Source organism: Heterodontus francisci, chromosome 40 (genome assembly GCF_036365525.1).
Source record: "Heterodontus francisci isolate sHetFra1 chromosome 40, sHetFra1.hap1, whole genome shotgun sequence".
Lineage (NCBI taxonomy): Eukaryota > Metazoa > Chordata > Chondrichthyes > Heterodontiformes > Heterodontidae > Heterodontus > Heterodontus francisci.
In genome coordinates, this window is record NC_090410.1 from 13,326,560 (window position 1) to 13,344,857 (window position 18,298).

At 46.0% G+C, this 18,298-nt stretch overlaps 2 protein-coding genes across 4 annotated transcripts in view; both read left to right on the forward strand.

Moving 5' to 3' along the window:
* LOC137353101 (mitogen-activated protein kinase kinase kinase kinase 5-like) overlaps window positions 1–5,315 on the forward strand; it is a 143,546-nt gene extending 138,231 nt beyond the window's left edge. For both annotated transcript variants that reach the window (XM_068019088.1, XM_068019089.1), the window contains exons 31-32: window positions 3,886–3,941; window positions 4,869–5,315. In XM_068019088.1, coding sequence (XP_067875189.1) covers window positions 3,886–3,941; window positions 4,869–5,007 — 195 coding nt within the window. In that variant the 3' untranslated portion in view covers window positions 5,008–5,315. The remainder of the gene's footprint in view (window positions 1–3,885; window positions 3,942–4,868) is intronic.
* A 1,095-nt stretch (window positions 5,316–6,410) lies between these two features.
* LOC137353103 (cyclin-dependent kinase-like 1) overlaps window positions 6,411–18,298 on the forward strand; it is a 53,419-nt gene continuing 41,531 nt past the window's right edge. The window contains exon 1 of one of the 2 annotated variants that reach the window (XM_068019093.1): window positions 6,411–7,235. In XM_068019093.1, the coding sequence (XP_067875194.1) occupies window positions 7,068–7,235 (168 nt within the window). In that variant the 5' untranslated portion in view covers window positions 6,411–7,067. The remainder of the gene's footprint in view (window positions 7,236–18,298) is intronic. The other variant, XM_068019092.1, reaches the window with a different exon arrangement.

An 18,298-nucleotide genomic window follows, 5' to 3' on the forward strand; every position in this document is an offset into this window, starting at 1 on the left:
GGAGCTAAAAAGCTAGTCTAATGATGGCCATGAAACCATTATCGATTGTTGTAAAAACCCATCTGGTTCTCTGGAAGGAAATCTGCTGTCCTTACCTGGTCTGGCCTACATGTGACTCCAGACCCACAGCAATGTGGTTGACTCTTACATGCCCTCTGAAATGGCCTAGCAAGCCACTCAGTTGTATCTAACTGCTACAAAGTCAATAAAAAGGAATGAAACCCGACGGACCACCCGGCATCAACCTAGGCACCGGAAACGACAACGGCAAACCCAGCCCTGTCGACCCCTCCAAAGTCCTCCTTACTAACATCTGGGGGCTTGTGCCAAAGTTGGGAGAGCTGTCCCACAGACTAGTCAAGCACAGCCTGACATAGTCATACTCACGGAATCATACCTGACAATGTCCCAGACACTGCCATCACCATCCCCGGGTATGTCCTGTCCCACCGGCAGGACAGACCCACCAGAGGTGGTGGCACAGTGGTATACAGTAGGGAGGCAGTTGCCCTGGGAGTCCTCAACATCGACTCTGGACCCCATGAAGTCTCATGGCATCAGAACAAACATGGACAAGGAAACCTCCTGCTGATTACCACCTACCACCCTCCCCCAGCTGATGAGTCAGTACTCCTCCATGTTGAACAGGACTTGGAGGAAGCATTGAGGGTGGCAAGGGCACAGAATGTACTCTGGGTGGGGGACTTCAATGTCCATCACCAAGAGTGGCTTGGTAGCACCACTACTGACCGAGCTGGCCGAGTCCTAAAGGACATATCTGCTAGACTGGGTATGCGGCAGGTGGTGAGGGAACCAACAAGAGGGGAAAACATACTTGACCTCATCCTCACCAAACTGCCTGCCACAGATGCGTCTGTCCATGACAGTATTATTAGGAGTGACCCCCGCACAGTCGTTGTGGAGACGAAGTCCCACCTTCACATTGACGATAACCTCCTTCGTATTGTGTGGCACTACCACCGTGCTAAATTGGATAGATTTCGAACAGATCTAGCAATGCAAAACTGTGGCATCCATGAGGCGCTGTGGGCCATCAGCAGCAGCAGAATTGTACTGAACCACAATCTGTAACCTCATGGCCCGGCATATCCTCCACTCTACCATTACCATCAAGCCAGGAGACCAATCCTGGTCAAATGAAGAGTGCAGGAGGGCATGCCAGGAGCAGCACCAGGCATACCTCAAAATGAGGTGTCAACCTGTTGAAGCTACAACACAGGACTACTTGCGTGCCAAACTGCATAAGCAGCATGCGATAGACAGAGCTAAGCGATCCCATAACCAACGGATCAGATCTAAGCTCTGCAGTCCTGCCACATCCAGCCGTGAATGGTGGTGGACAATTAAACAACTAACTGGAGGAGGTGGCTCCACAAATATCCCAATCCTCAATGATGGGGGAGCCCAGCACATCAGTGCAAAAGATAAGGCTGAAGCATTTGCAACAATCTTCAGCCAGAAGTGCGGTGTTGATGATCCATTTTGGCCTCCTCCAGCAACACAGGTGCCAGACTTCAGCCAATTCGATTCACTCTGCGTGATATCAAGAAACGACTGAAGGCACTGGATACTGCAAAGGCTATGGGCCCTGACAACATTCCAGCAATAGTACTGAAGACCTGTGCTCCAGAACTTGCCGCACCCCTAGCCAAACTGTTCCAATACAGCTACAACACTGGCATCTACTCGGCAATGTGGAAAATTGCCTATGCATGTCCTGTACACAAAAAGCAGGCCAAGTCCAACCCAGCCAATTACCGCCCCATCAGCTTACTCTCAATCATCAGTAAAGTGATGGAAGGTGTCATCAACAGTGCCATCAAGCGGCACTTGCTTAGCAATAAACCTGCTTGGTGACGCTCAGTTTGGGTTCCGCCAGGGCCACTCAGCTCCTGACCTCATTACAGCCTTGGTTCAAACATGGACAAAAGAGCTGAACTCAAGAGGTGAGGTGAGAGTGACTGCCCTTGACATCAAGGCAGCATTTGATCAAGTATGACATCAAGGAGCCCTAGCGAAACTGAGGTCAATGGGAATCAGGGGAAAACTCTCTGCTGGTTAGAGTCATACCTAGCGCAAAAGAAGATGGCTGTGGTTGCTGGAGGTCAATCATCTGAGCTCCAGGACATCACTGCAGGAGTTCTTCAGGGTAGTGTCCTAGGCCCAACCAGCTGCTTCATCAATGACCTTCCTTCAATCAAAAGGTCAGAAGTGCGGATGTTCGCTGATGATTGCACAATGTTCAGCACCATTCGTGACTCCTCAGATACTGAAGCCGTCCATGTAGAAATGCAGCAAGACTTGGACAATATCCAGGCTTGGGCTGAAAAGTGGCAAGTAACATTCGCGCCACACAAGTGCCAGGCAGTGACCATCTCCAACAAGAGAGAATCTAACCATCTACCCATGACATTCAATGGCATTACCATCACTGAATCCCCCACTATCAACATTCTAGGGGCTACCATTGACCAGAAACTGAACCTGAGTAGCCATATAAATACCGTGGCTACAAGAGCAGGTCAGAGGCTAGGAATATTGTGATAACTCACCTCTTAACTCCCCAAAGCCTGTCTACCATCTACAAGGCACAAGTCAGGAGTGTAATGGAATACTCTCCACTTGCCTGGATGGGTGCAGCTCCAACAACACTCAAGAAGCTTGACAACATCCAGGACAAAGCAGCCCGCTTGACTGGCACCCCATCTACAAACATTCACTCCCTCCACCACCGACGCACAGTGGCAGCAGTGTGTACCATCTACAAGATGCACTGCAGCAACGCACCAAGGCTTCTTAGACAGCACCTTCCAAACCCATGACCTCTACCACCTAGAAGGACAAGGGCAGCAAATGCATGGGAACACCACCACCTGCAAGATCCCCTCCAGGTCACACACCATCCTAACTTGGAACTATATCGCCGTTCCTTCACTGTCGCTGGGTCATAATCCTGGAACTCCCTTCCTAACAGCACTGTGGGTGTACCTACCCCAAATGGACTGCAGCGGTTCAAGAAGGCAGCTCACCGCCACCTTCTCAAGGGCAATTAGGGATGGACAATAAATGCTGGCCTGGCCAGCAACGCCTACATCCTATGAATGAATAAAAGAAATATTTACAACCATCTGTGTGAAGAGATTTCTCCTCATCTCAGTCCTAAATGATCATTCCCTTATCCTGAGATTGTGCCCCCATGTTCTGGATTTCCCAGCTAGGGGAATCAACCTCTCAGTATCTACCCTGTCAAGCCTTTCAGAATCTTGTATGTTTCAATGAGATCACCTCTCCTTCCTTTAAACTCAAGGAAGTATAGAACCAATTTACTCAGCCTCTTGTCTTGGACAACCCTCTCATCTGAGGGACCAATCTAGTGAACCTTTGCTGTACTGCCTCCAAGGCAAGTTTCTCCTTCCTTAAATATGGAGACCAAAACTGCACACATTATTCCAGTTTTGGTCTCACCAAAGCCCTGTACAATTTTAGCAAGACTTGTTTATTCTTGCACTCCAATCCCCTTACAATGAAGGCGATATGCCATTTGCATTCCTAATTGCTTGCTGTACCTGCATGTTAACTTGCTATGTTATGGCTGAGGGAAGAGGGGCAAGTAGAGAGGGGTGAGTGAAGAGGGTCGGGCTGAGAGGGTTGAATGGACTGAAAAACAGGGAAGGGGTGGGTGGGGAATAGGTCAGAGGAGAGGGTCGTGTGGAGAGACGCATGGGGAGTGGGTCAGATGGAGAGAGGTGAGTGAAGATGGATAACCTATTAATTAGCCATATTACTTGTTATTCAATTGCATTATTACAGCAGCTCAGTAATAAACAGAAAAATGACTCGAGCAATATTACCATTTATTTGCAGATTTTTGAGGAGAAAACAGAACACAGTCGGCTTTATCGCTTTTTGGGAGCTGACAGGTAGGCACCTCCAACAGTAGCAGTGTTCTACACTGAGTCACACATCAACACACTTTGCAAATTGACCTTTGAGAAACCTTGGTCTAGTTTGGTGCATAATGTTTATGGAGCCTGTCATTTCTGTAATTCCAGGTAAAACAGCGCCTAGAGCCATCCATTCAGTAACAGAAAAATCTCAATAAAACCAAACAAAGCAACTACACTGTTTGATATGCTGCTATGGTCTGCTGCCAGTTGGCCAAGGGTTGAGAGTACTTAGTCCGTGTCATTGATCACTAAAACTGCAACTAGATATCAGTTCTAGTTTGGTTTGGGAATTTTATATGTGGGGGTGAATGGGAAGTGATTTGATCCAATATGATTCTGTAGGATGGGAGGAAATGGAAAGGGTTTTTGTCTATTGGGATTCTGTACAGTGGGACTAAATGGGACATGATTTTGTCCATTTTAGGATTCTGTACAATGGACATGAATGGGAATGGTTTTAGTCCATTGGGATTTTGTACAATGGCTGTGAATGGGAAAGGGATGGCCAATTGAAATTCAATGCATTGCAATAAATGCTGGCCTTGTCAGCGATGCCCACATCTTAAGAACAAATATTAAAAAATGGGAGAGGCATCGTGTAATCCCAGGTAGCTAAGCAGGTTTGCTCATGGTCCAATAGTTTGCCAATACACACTGTTGAGGCTCACACATGAGGAATGATCACTTGGGGTATGAATCAGAGGGTTCCCATTGAACCTAAAAATTTTCAGGGGAGGGGAGGAGGGGGTGGGTGTGGAGAATTTTGGAAGATGGGGAGCTGAATACACTTAAACATATTCCACTACGTGGCTACCATCACAGTCAGTTTCAGTCATTTGGGGTTCTCTCCTGTGCAAGTGACATCTTGGCATTGACAAGGTCTTTCATCTTCCTTTCAAGCTGCAGACTGGTGGTCTTTGAAACCAAGCCGACCGATGACCCCACCTCCCACAGCAACCTATACACCATGACAGTGCCGGAGAACCCGTTGGCAAGGAAGGGGGCCGGGCACTTGGATGCGGCCGCAGCCCGGCAGTGACGTCATTCCCGTGGGGAGGAGGGGGGGGGGGAATGGGCAAAATTGTTGGCAGCAGGACGAGGCTTAAAAAAAAAAGGGGGATATTTAAAGCTGCTGAGCCCCTCTGCACACCGTGTCAGTATGTGGGCCTAAGGTTCGTCCTCGACTGCTGAATCCGCACCACAGTTTCAGAATGAGTGTCCTTGTATTATAGCAACACCTACAAAACCGATAGCATGTAAAGTTTGAATGATGAATATTATAAAGTAGGATTGAGGAATGAATGAAGTCGTTGATGGTATTCTATAAATAAATATATTTGAGTGTTACATCTTTTTTCTTCAGTCCATTAATTTTACTCTAATGTCGGCACAGTTGTGGCGGGCCGTGAGAAAAGTCTATTAAACAGGTACGCCTAGTTCTGTAGAGTATGCCAACCAAGAATGGCACGCTCATAAACACACCCTCTCCAATAATTCTATCCCCCCTCCCCAACAAACTGTCTCAGGTTGAATCAAAATGTTTGCAATCTCAGCATCCTAATCGACCGCGAGCTTTCAGCCCCACATCCTCTCTGTCACCAGGATCACTTCCCCTCACTTGTAATGTCACCCACCTCTGCCCCTGCCTCTACCCATCTGCTGCTGACAGCGTTATCCATGCCTTTGTGCCTACGGGCTAAGACTATTCCAATTGAGTCCTGACCGGCCTGCAGAAAGATCAGCGCTTTTAAACTTCAGCTGGTTGTGGTGTTGTTGGATGCGGGTGGGTCTGCCATTGATTCAGACTGGCCTGCTCCACTGAAAACACATGCACTTTGGCAAAGGCAGGGTCAGAATGGACCCGTTTTATTTTGCTGTGTCAAAGAGGCTGCAGATTTCAGTGGGAGATTCATGGATCAATTATTTCAGTAAAGTTTATAAAATTTAGAGATTGATTGCTTGCCCCACATACCTTCCGAGGGCCAAACCCCACTGCATTGGATGCCTGATAGGGGTGGAATTGTTAAATAACTTAATGAAACAAGTGCCACTCGTCGTAAGTATCCTCATTATAATGTCAAAGGCAGGATTAGCAAGAACACAAAAACAGTTTGGCAGAAGAGTTTGTTTCCTCGAGGTACCCTTGGAATAATTCCAACTGGCAGCTGCATTCAGATGGTGTTGGCCTCAGGTAAATCTTATACCCCTGCTCCGTGTTCCTGGGTAAATCTTACTCTTATCCCCCTCCCTTCCCTTCCCTAGTCCCCGGGTAAATCTTGCTCCCGCTCCTTGTCCCCATTGATCATTTTCTTCCCCCTTGTTGCTCCAGGTAAGATGTAACCAATTGAAGCGGCCTATCAGAGCGCAGAGTTGGCCGCACGTGCCCACGGCCTCCAATGGGGATGAGCGGAGGCGGGGCTCGGAAATGTTACAATATTCGCGTGAGCAGGGCTCCCGGGTGGGTCGGCAAACGCGGAGTGAGAGCCAGGGAGTCGGAGCGGACAGGGAGGCAGCAGGGGGCTGGAGGGCCCAGGGAAAGAGGACAGGATGGAGTGAGAGAGGGACTAGCGGGATCCGCTAGAGCAGCAGGACAAGAGATCCCCGGCGATCTTTAAAATCCAGCTTTCTACACCTAGTGCGCCTGATAGGGAGAGACAGAAAAACAGAGAGAGAGGGACAGCAATAGACAGAAAAACACAGCAACAGAGGAAAGGGGAACCAGGGAAAATAACAGAGTGAAGCAGCAATACAGAACGATAAGAACTAAGGAGAGAAAAGCAGCAACAGAGCCAGAGGGAAAGAGAAGAAACGGAGAGAAACAGAGAGGGGAAAATAACAGCAACAGAGGGAGGGGAAAAATCGACAAAAGTGGGAGAGAGAAAAAGGGACAGAGCAACAGAGGGAGGGAAACAGCTACAGAGAGAGGGTGAAGTAAGGCAGAATAAAACTGCACCAGATAAACAATTTAAAAGAAGCAAGCAGGGAGATCTTTCAATTAAACACGCACACATATTTTCTGCTGAAGATCAGCATAGGCGGACTGACACCCTTTTGTTTTGGAGGCTTGGGTGTTTGCGAGGCTGGGTCCCTGCCAGTGAGATGGAGAAGTATGAGAAGCTGGGTAAGATCGGGGAGGGCTCCTATGGGGTGGTGTTCAGGTGCAGGAACAAGGATACGGGCCAGATTGTGGCCATCAAGAAGTTTGTGGAGTCCGAGGACGACCCGTTGATCAGGAAGATCGCACTGAGAGAGATCCGTATGTTAAAGGTAAGGTGGCATTTAATCAGTTTACCACCAGAGACCCGCAAAACATTTGGGGTCAAAACATTTAGTATCTTTATTGCAACAGTAATTCTTTAAATACAGGATTTCTAGTTATTCTTTCACCAAAGTCTTTAAGAAAATCAAAACTTCTCACTTTTGGAAAAGGCTACATAAAGTTGTCCATGTGTAAAAACAGGCCTAGGAATATAAATACAAATGTTATCAAAAGTCTGGCCTTGTGACTTGTTTATAGTCATAGAATATGAAAGTCTAATTGGGAACTGTTTTCTTCTGCATTAAAAAGGCAATAATTACACTGTCAGCTTTTTTTTTTAAAACAAAAAAGTTGTTTTCCAACACTTCTAATGTGTTATTGTACAGAAGAATGTTGTCTATTAAAATATAATTGTTTACATCTGTTGAAATGAATTTTCCAGACTGACAAAAAAAAATGAGTATTATAGATAGGGATTGGGAAATTGCTCTTCCAGAGTGGTGTGTATTTTAACTCCCACCCTGTTCACCCAGCACACCCGTGCTCACTGACCTACATTGGCTCCCAGGGTAACAAGACCTTAATTTTAAAATTCAGATTCACCTGTTCAAATACTTCCATGGCTTCACCCCTCCCTATCTTTGTAAATTCCTCCCGCCTACCACATTCCAATTTTGGCCTCTTTTGTAAACCCCACTCCTTTCACTCCACCACTGGCGGCTGTGCCTTCAGCTACCTAGGCCCTGAGTTCTAGAAATCCCTCTCTGTCTCTCTTTCCTCCTTTTAAGATGCTCCTTAAATCCTACCTCTTTGACCAAGCTTTTGGTCGCTTTTCCAACATCTCCTTTGGCATCAGTTTTTGTCAGGCTAGATTGCTGTGGATTGTCTTGGGGTGTTTTATTCTGTTCAAAGACTTGTATTTATATAGTGCCTTTTGCAATCACATGACATTGCAAAGTGCTTTATAAATAATGAAGTACTTTTGAAGTGTAGTCACTAATATAGGAAATGTGGTAGCCATTTTGTGCACAGCAAGATGCCACAAATAGCAATGAAATAAATAACCAGATAATCTGCTTTGTTCGTGATGTTGGCTGAAGGAGAAATATCAGCCAGGACACGAGGAAAAGCACCCCTGCTCATCTTCGAACAGTGTCATGAGATATTTTATGCGAGGGCAGAGGGGCCATGGTTGAATGTCTTGTAGGCGCATTATAAATGCAATTTACTGTTCCTGTATTTGATATCTCTACACTAAAGAATGTAAATGCCTTTGTCAAGAGAGATGGATTGTGTCATTGGGATTGCAGGAATGTGTCTGCATCAATCACATAGTTCCCTGAGAGAGGGGGGAGGGACAGAGAGACAGACAGAGGAAGTGTGGAGAGTCCACAGACCATGTCAAAAATGCAGCTGCAATCTGGTGGAAGACTTTCTGATGCAGCCAGCACTCCCCACAACTTGTCTAACTGCCTCTCACCCCTTGTAGTTACAGAATTCTACTTTGTGTACCTATTAACTTAAGGTATCAGCTATGGCTCAGTGGATAGCACTCTCACCTCAGTCATAATGTTGTGGGCTCTCCCCCTGCTCCAGAGAATCCAGCACAAGATCCAGGCTGACACTTCAGTGCAGTACTGAGGGAGTGCCGCACTGTCAGAGGTGCCGCTTTTCTGATGAGGCGTTAACCTGAGGTCCCGTCCACCTTCTCAGGCGGACCTTTAAAAATCCGCAGCGTTGCTTCGAAGACAGCCAGGAGAGTTCTTCCTGGTGTCCTGGCCAATATTTAGCACTCGGCAAATGCCGCAAAAACAGATCATCCGGTCATTAACACATTTTTGATTGTGGGATCTTGCTGTGCACAAATTGGCTGCTGCGTTTTGTGCATTATAATCATGACTACATTTTAAAAGTATTTAATTGTCTGTAAAACACTTGGGACATCCTGAGGTCATGAAAGGAAAAGAAAAAGATCTGCATTTATAGTTTTCCTTTTTCAGTGCAGAAAAGGTTCACCGAGAATAGTTCCAGGGATGGGGAACTTCAGTTGCATAGATAGATTGGAGAAGTTGCGGCTGCTTTCTTTGGAGAAGAGAAGGTTGAGAGGAGATTTGATAGAGGTGTTCAAAATCATGGGTCTGGACAGAGTAGGTAGGGGAAAAACTGTTCCCATTGGTGGAGGGATGGTGAACAAGAGGGCACAGATGTAAGGTATTTGGCAAAAGAACAATGGCGGCACAAGGAAAAACTTTTTAACGCAGGGAGTGGTTAGGATCTGGAATGCACTGCCTGAGAGTGTGTTGGAGGCAGATTCAATCGAGACGTTCAAGTGGGAATTGGATTATCTGAAAAGGAAAATTATGCAGGGCTATGGGAGGGGTGGCACTAGGTAAATTGCTCCTTGGGAGAGCCAGGGTAGACACGATGGGCCGAATGGTGGCTTTCGTTGCTGTAACAATTCCCTGATTCAATTAAGCCCCATAATGGTTTTGTGGTTTAATGCAGTGTGAAGTAAGTGGCAAATCGATGTTTTGCTCCTGGCCACTACTCCTTGTTAACGTGTCTGATCCAGGTGATTGTGCCTCAGTTCACATCACACACTCAATTGAGTTTTCATTCTGAACCACGAGGGTGTAAAAGTGCCACCTAGTTCCAAACTTGAGGGTCCAGTAAGCCTTGGGTGATCTTTGAATTTCTACTGAGCCGCTCAGAACTAGGAGTGTACCAGTCCTAAACTGCCCTGGATCAGGAACTAATTGATCAATGCCAAGCATTCACTGCCTCCTTCCATTAGACCAGAGGTCACCTGAATACCTCCCCACTAGACCAACTGGGGCAGAGAAACTCCTTCCACTAAAGCTTGCATGGATCCTTCCCAATGGACTGTCCTAATATTGGTTTCCCCCATGAGACTGAATTGTGTGTATACCCCTGTCCTGAAATGCAATCCTCCAGTCGTGTTCCCAGGCTTCTAAACTTTGGAAGTTTTTAAGTAATTTAGTTTCCAAGGGTCTAACCATCCCCTGCCCCCCCTCAGAATTGCCCCACCCTTCCTTCTCCCTACTTGCCTATCCTTCCCCGTCTACCACAAATGACAGGAAAAAAAAAATGAAAATAACATAATTAATCACCGGGGTGTCTAACTTTCACTGAGGCAAATGATTTCTTCTGCATGGAACAGTGCACTGAGTGTAATCGATGCATTATCTTCAGGTTGGGCTGACATTTTATAAATTGCACCAGTTCCTAACTCGCAGAGTGAACACAATCGGAACCTGTTGATATGTTTATTCCCAGTACTCTGTGCATTATCCAAAATTCAATACCTAAGGGAGAAAAGAAAAAATGGGCTTTCTCGCTTTGATAGTGGGAGTTAATGGCCAATCCAAGTTACGCCGTTGGTAAATTACTGCAGTGAATGCTCATTTTTGTGTGACAGTGCATTTGCTGCAGAATGGAGTTCTTCCCCACTTTTTATTAATCCAGTTCGTTCATTTCCATGTATGCTTCCATTTATAGCATTGTAAAAGCGACACACATCTTTAGGCTTTGATGGAATAAATTGGGGAGGGGGAAACTGTTTCCACTGGCAGGAGGACCGTTAACCAGAGGACACCAATTTAAGGTAATTGGCGAGAGAACCAGAGGGGGCATGTAATTTTGCATTGCAAGTTATGATTTGGAATGCGCTGCCTGAAAGGGTGGTGGACGCAGATTCAGTAGTAACTTTCAAAAGGGAATAGGATTAAATACTTTAAGGGGAAACATTTCAGGCTTATGGGGAAAGAGCAAGCAAGTGAGACTAATTGGGTAGCTCTTTCAAAGGGCCACCATCAGCACGATGGGCCAAATGGCTTCCTTCTGTGTTGTATGATTCTTTCTGTGCAACTACCCTCTCCATATTAACAATGAATGACTAATTTGCATTTGGTCATTGCATGATTTAGCATAAGGGTCATGGTCAAGTCAGCTCTGGGTGTGGGCTCTGAATTGACGGTGGAGGTTCGGTTAACAAGGGGGGCTGTAACTTTGTCCTCTCTGGCCTGGTCTTTACAGTGGACTCCAAAAATCTTCATTGGCCCATTTTTAAACTGGATCCTATGGCTGAGTTTTTTTTTCACACGGACTCAAACATTCAGAGTTGAATTGGGCAAATTATTTTGAAGCCAAGCAGCAACTATCCGCCATCTTGATTTTGATCCAATTGTTTCTTCAGAATCACAGTTTTAACTTTTTATTCATGAAGAGGAAAAATACAGCCCTTTGTTCATCAATAAAGGGACTAAGTTTTTTTTAATCATTTGTTCTCATTAAGGTCACATTACTGATATTCAACTCCTGAAAAGGTGGTGGGCCATCTTCTTGAACCACTAGTCCGCTGTTGGTGTTAGGTAGGGAGTTCCAGGATAATGACCCAGTGACGAAGCAATAGTGATGCATGTCCAAGTCAGGATGGCGTGTAACTTGGTAGTGATAGTGTTCCCATGACTTTGCTGCTCCTGATTCTCTTCCCTTCTGCTCTGGTGATGTGTCGGATCACCAAAGCTAAATTCAGATTGAAACTTTCTCAAGTATGACTGTAACATGACCTGATGTTCAAACCTTAAAACCAATGAAGCATAGACTAGTAATTTAATCTGTACTTGCTTGTGCTCAAACCCTTTCTGCCTGTCTCTGACAATAATTGGGCATTGAAGTCACTGAGAGGAGATTGTTCTGACTGTAAACAAACACTTCCATCAGCTGACCTTAGCAAACCGTTGGTTATGGTGTGGCGCACTTTACCATGTGTGACATTTGTTCTGCCCAGCACCATCTTTACCGTCCAGTACTACTGCCTGATGTGTTTTAACCTCTGCTTATTAGGGTTACAAATTCACCGACCTGTTGAGATTAGTTTGGGTTTATCAATATAACTTCTCATAGGTAGGCAATTATTTTTCTCTTGAGGAGTTGGTGGGGCATCATGTGAATTAGGTCTGTGATTGGTCAGACTTGCCATCAATCCTAGAACAAAGTTTGGATGCTTTAAAGACCTATCTCTTTTTTATTTTGATTGGACGAATCAAGCCAAATCTCTCCTCGGATGCAATCATCTAATTGGAAGACGGGTTTTCTCTTCAAATGGCTGCATTAAAATTTATTTGCATCTCTGGCACTGAGAGTCCTGCAGTGAAGTGGATTTGCAGGTAGCAGTTGGCTTATTAAAATGGGTCGTGCTTGAGGAATCTTTTGCAGCATTCTGTGTGGTGTCTAATGGAGATTAGAACTAGGGCTGTATCTGCACTGGATCACCAGGGGTGAGATGCCCAGTCATGCCAGTCCATCATTTGGTGTAGCTCAGACATGGAGCAGTGCCTGGTATTTTCTGCACCCTGGCATTACAAGGACATGCCATCGTTGGCACTTTGCCACCTACCTCCGCTGCTGCGAATAAAGGATTCGCACCAGAGATCCTCCCCTGTCCCCTATTCCTCAGTGGCCCTCTGTCCATGTGGCCATTTCTTGTGTAATCCTCAGCAGTGGCAGCAGACGATTCGACCATGTTGGAACCCCACACTCATCTGATGCTGTCCTCGTACAGCAGGGATCACTGGGTCGTGATCAGGAGCAAGATCCTGCCAGATGTATTTCGCCTCTTTTCCCCCACCACACTACCTCAGATAATAGCCAATAGTGGTGGCTGAGTTTGAGGCTTAAAGTGCAGTCTCCGTTTGGAATGTGAAAGAAGAGAAACATTTGCATTTGTATAGCGCCTTTCACAATCTCAGGCTATCCCAAAGCCAATGATGTCTTTCTTTTGAAGTGTAGTCACTGTTTTAATGTAGGAAAATGCAGCAGCCAAGTTGCACACAGCAAGCTCCCACAAACAGCAAAGGTAATTTGCCCAGATAATCTTTCATCATTTATGTTGGTTGAGGGATAAATATTGGCCAGGACACTAGAACAACTTTGCTCTTCTAAATAGCCCTGTGAGATCTTTTACATTGATTTGATAGGACAGGCGGGGCCTTGGTTTAATGTCTCATCCAGAAAAGGGCACCTCCGACAGTGCAGCAGTCCCTCATTGAAGTGCCAGCCTAGATTATGTGCTCAAGTCTCTGGAGTGGGACTTGAACCCACATCCTTCTTATGGTTAGATCGCAGGGAGCAATCCGATGCAGGAATCCTTCCTTCCCAACCTGAAGGACACCTGGCTGAAGTGCAGCTCGCCTGCTGCATAGGGCCCTGGCTGAGATCAGTGAGGTTAGACTGAGGATAGGATCAGGAACAGAGCTCAGAGTTTACCAGTCGAGGAGCTGCTTGTTTAATTTATAATCAGTTACCAGATGCAGCTCCAATAAAAGTCTTTCCATTATTGAAGTGCTTTCTATTTAAAGCCCTATCTTGTTGCTGCCCATGCCAGGCCTGGAACTTGTGCTCATTTCTGGCAGAGAGACAAAGTCAGTTCCTACCCCAGAAACAGTAACCATCACACAGACAGAGTTGGCCTTTTGTTTCCCTCCCAGTCAGCCTCGATTGGCTGCTGGAATAAAGCCGTGACCTAAAGCTTGGGAGCTGTCACTGATGTATAATTGATTGGCACTCCAGAGCTGTCAGACAGTGTAATGAGTTGAAAATAGGTCAGGCACCAAACCTGCACTGCAGAGCTCGACAGGCCCGTTACTTTAAGGTCACAGTCCTGCAGCATGCCTGTCTATCAGATTTTTAGTGACTCGATCAGAGTGATGATGTTCAATGAATCAGTGCTATTACTCAGTAGAAACTGCACCAAGTATCAATGCTCTGTGGTTGAAAAGATAGACAGATAGTCTTGCAATTATATAGTATCTTTCACAACCTCTGTCGTGCCAAAGCATTTTACAGCCAATTAAGTACTTTTTAAAGTGTTGTACTGTAGAAAACGTGGCAGCCAGTTTTGCATGCAGCAAGACCCCATAAACGTCAATGTGATAATGACCAGATTATCTATTTTTAGTGGTGGTATTAACCAGGAATCTTCTGCTGTTCAAATTGTGCCATGGGATCTACCACGTCCAGTCGAAGGGGCAGACCAGGCTTAAGTTTAATATCTCATCCGAAAGACGGCACCTCCAACAGTGCAGCACTCCCTCAGTACTGCACTGGAGTGTCAGCCTAGATTATACACTCAAATTTTTGGAGTGTGTCTTGAACCCCCAACCTTCTGACTCAGGTGAGAGTGCTGTCCTAGGCTGACTTCTGATCATGTGAATGTTAAATTATTAATTGCTGGTACTTAGCGGAAACTGCTTTGTGGTTGAAAAGAGAGAGCGAAAGAACTTGCTTTTATAACACCATAGTATGACCTAAAGCCCATATCTTAATCGCAGGTTCAAATAATCATTTTCTTTATTGAATTCCTTTCTGGATAATCTTTAACCCACACTAGGTGCTTTTACAGAGTTCCACAGGTGCAGCACAGTATAAAATATTCTCTTCAGTGCATTGTGCCTGAAGAATGTTTAATTACATATATGCACTGGACTAGAACCAGTGGGACTCTTGATCTGATGAAACCTACCATTCGTCCTCTCCTTTCAGTCAGCAGTTCCCCATTGTCCTTGCTGAAGGAGTAGCTCAGTACTGCCCCTAGAGACTGTTCTAATCCATTACTCTTATTAACATCCCTTCCTCCTGGAGATATTGGGTTAGCTCTTGAGTTTGGTTCCTCTCTGTCGTTAGCCTAGCAAGAGTGCTTGTTTGGGGCGGGGGCGGAAATGAGAGAGAACGAGCGAGTGAGATACACCAGGATCATCAAAGCATGTGGCAATGTTGCCCTGTTTTATGAATGCGGCAGAGCACGCCTTACTTACGATTTAATCTGAGCACCAGTATAGACATGGGCTCTTAACACACTGCCAGCCAAGGGCAGACTGTACTGTGAACATTTGTATTATGAGGGTCAGCAAGCAGCGATGGAATGTGCAAGTATAGTTTTTTTTTTTATTCCGTTGTGGGATGTGGGCGGTGCTGGCAAAGCCAGCATTTATTGCCCATCCGTAATTTCCCTCGAGAAGGTGGTGGTGAGCTGCCTTCTTGAACCACTGCAGCACTTGGGGTGTAGGTACACCAACAGTGCTGTTAGGAAGGGAGTTTCAGGATTTTGACCCCGAGACAGTGAAGGAACAGCGATATAGCTCTAAGTCAGAATGGTGTGTGGCTTGCAGAGGAGTTTGCAGCTGGTGGTGTTCCCATGCATCTGCTTCCTTTGTCCTTCTAGGTGGTAGATGTCATGGGTTTGGAAGGTGCTCTTGAAGGAGCCTTGGTGAGTTGCTGCAGTTCATCTTGTAGATGGTACACACTGCTGCCACTATGCATTTGTGGTGGAGGGAGTGAATGTTGAAGGTGGTGGATGCACTGCTTTGTCCTGGATGGTGTCTAGCTTCTTGAGTGTCGTTGGAGCTGCACCCATCCATGCAAGTGGAGAGTATTCCATCACGCTCTTGACTTGTGCCTCTTAGATGGTGGACAGGCTTTGGGGAGTCAGACGGTGAGTTACTCGCCACAGAATTCCCAGCCTCTGACCTGCTCTTGTAGCCACAACATTTATATGACTGGTCCAGTTCAGTTTCTGGTCAATGGTGACCCCCAGGATGATAGTGCGGATTCAGCAATGGAAATACCATTGAATCAAGGCGAGATGGTTAGATTCATTCTTATTGGAGATGGTCATTGCCTGGCACTTGTGTGGCACGAATGTTACTTGCCACTTATCAGCCCAAGCCTGGATATTGTCCAGGTCTTGCTGCATTTCTACACGGACTGCTTCAGTATCTGAGCGAGTGGTGCTGAACATTGTGCAATCATCAGCGAACATCCCTACTTCTGACCTTTTATAATGGAAGGAAGGTCATTGATGAAGCAGCTGAAGGTTGTTGGGCCTAGGACACTACCCTCAGGAACTCCTACAGTGATGTCCTGGGACTGAGATGATTGATCTCCAACAACCACAACCATCTTCCTTTGTGTTAGGTATGACTCCAACCAGCAGAAAGTTTTCCCATGATTTCCATTGACTCCAGTTTTGCTAGGGTTCTTTGATGCCATACGCGGTCAAATTCTGCCTTGATGTCAAGGGCAGTCACTCTCACCTCACCTTGAGTTCAGCTCTTTTGTCCATATTTGGACTAAGGCTGCAATGAGGTCAGGAGCTGAGTGGCCCTGGCGTAACTCAAACTAAGCCAGTGTCGTTTGATAGCACTCTCGATGAAGCCTTCCATGACATTGCTGCTGATCGGGAGTAGACTGATAGGGCGGTAATTGGCAGGGTTGGATTTGTCCTGCTTTTTGTGCACAGGACATACCTGGGCAATTTTCCACATTGCTGGGTAGATGTCAGTGTTATAGCGTACTGGAACAGCTTGGCTAGGGACATGGCTAGTTCTGCAGCACAAGTTTTCAGTACTATTGCCGGAATGTTGTCAGGGCCCATAGCGTTTGCAGTATCCAGTGCCTTCAGCTGTTTCTTGATATCACAGGGAGTGAGGAATAAATACCGAACCGGGCGGCACAGTGGCGCAGTGGGTAGCTCTGCAGCCTCACAGCTCCAGCGACCCGGGTTCAATTCCGGGTACTGCCTGTGTGGAGTTTGCAAGTTCTCCCTGTGTCTGCGTGGGTTTCCTCCGGGTGCTCTAGTTTCCTCCCACAGCCAAAAGACTTGCAGGTTGATAGGTGAATTGGCCATTATAAATTGCCACTAGTATAGGTAGGTGGTAGGGGAATATAGGGACAGGTGAGGATGTGGTAGGAATATGGGATTAGTGTAGGATTAGTATAAATGGGTGGTTAATGGTCGGCACAGACTCGATGGGCCGAAGGGCCTGTTTCAGTGCTGTATCTCTAAATCTAAAAAAAAATCTTAAAAAAAACCTCCTGTCACATTCTTCATATTAGATATTTATTAACATTGACTTGCAGTGTACATTTGGGTAAATGGAGGGGGTCACTTGCATGTGCTCTCGCTCGCTCTCTCTCCCTCTTACTCTCCTAGGGTAGGTACAGCATGGACTAGATACAAAGTAAAGCTTCCTCTATACTATCCCTTCAAAATCTCCCAGGGCAGGTACAGAATGAGTTAGATACAGAGTAAAGTCCAGTTCATCTTCAGCTCAGTTTCAGAATATCACCCATGGTGGCGTAGTGGTAATGTCACCAATCTAGTAATCTAGAGGCCCAGGTTAATGCCATGGGGACACTGGTTCAAATCCTACCACGGCAGCTGGTGGAATCGAAATTCAATTAATTAATTAAAATCTGGAATTGAAAGCTAGTCTCAATAATGGTGCCATGAAAGTATCATCGATTGTTGTTAAAAACCCATCTGGTTCTCTAATGTCCTTTGGGGAAGGAAATCTGCCGTCCTTACCTGGTCTGGCCTACGTGTGACTCCAGACCCACAGCAATGTGGTTGACTCTTAAAATGCCCTCTGAAATGGCCTAGCAAGCCACTCAGTTGGGAAGGACAATTAGGGATGGGCAACAAATGCTGGCCTTGCCAGTGACGCTCACATCCCATGAAAGAATAAAAAAAACTGTGTGTCGGCCACGGTGGAAATTTTGTGGTACAGAGTGACCTGACATCCAAATTTGGGAATGACTTGGAAACAAAAAGGTTAGTGAAACTGAAGTTAGAATCATCAGTCCGAGTGAAGGGCTAGCATCAGTGCAGGTACAATGGACCAAATGGCCTCCTGTGCTGTAAGTTCTGGTATTTAAAAAGAAAACTGAGAGCTGTCAGTGCCTTCTTCATTATAAGTGCCATTTTTCTTATCTGACTAGAGGTTAGCAACCTTGGGGAAGGGTCCTGGGCACCAGACCTGACACTTCTTGATGTGGTGGTCTTGTGACAAGGATCGGTAAATACAAACCATTTGTCAGCCTTTCCCTGGCTGCTACTCCATGTGGAGTATCAGCATAATACACAGAGCCCTCTTTGTTCCGAGACTGCTGTGGAAGTGAAGTGACTAATAGTAGTTGGGTCAACCCTCCCTATTCCCTGCCATTGCTCTTTGATGCTATGCAAGGCTCTGCATACCTCAGTGTGTGCATG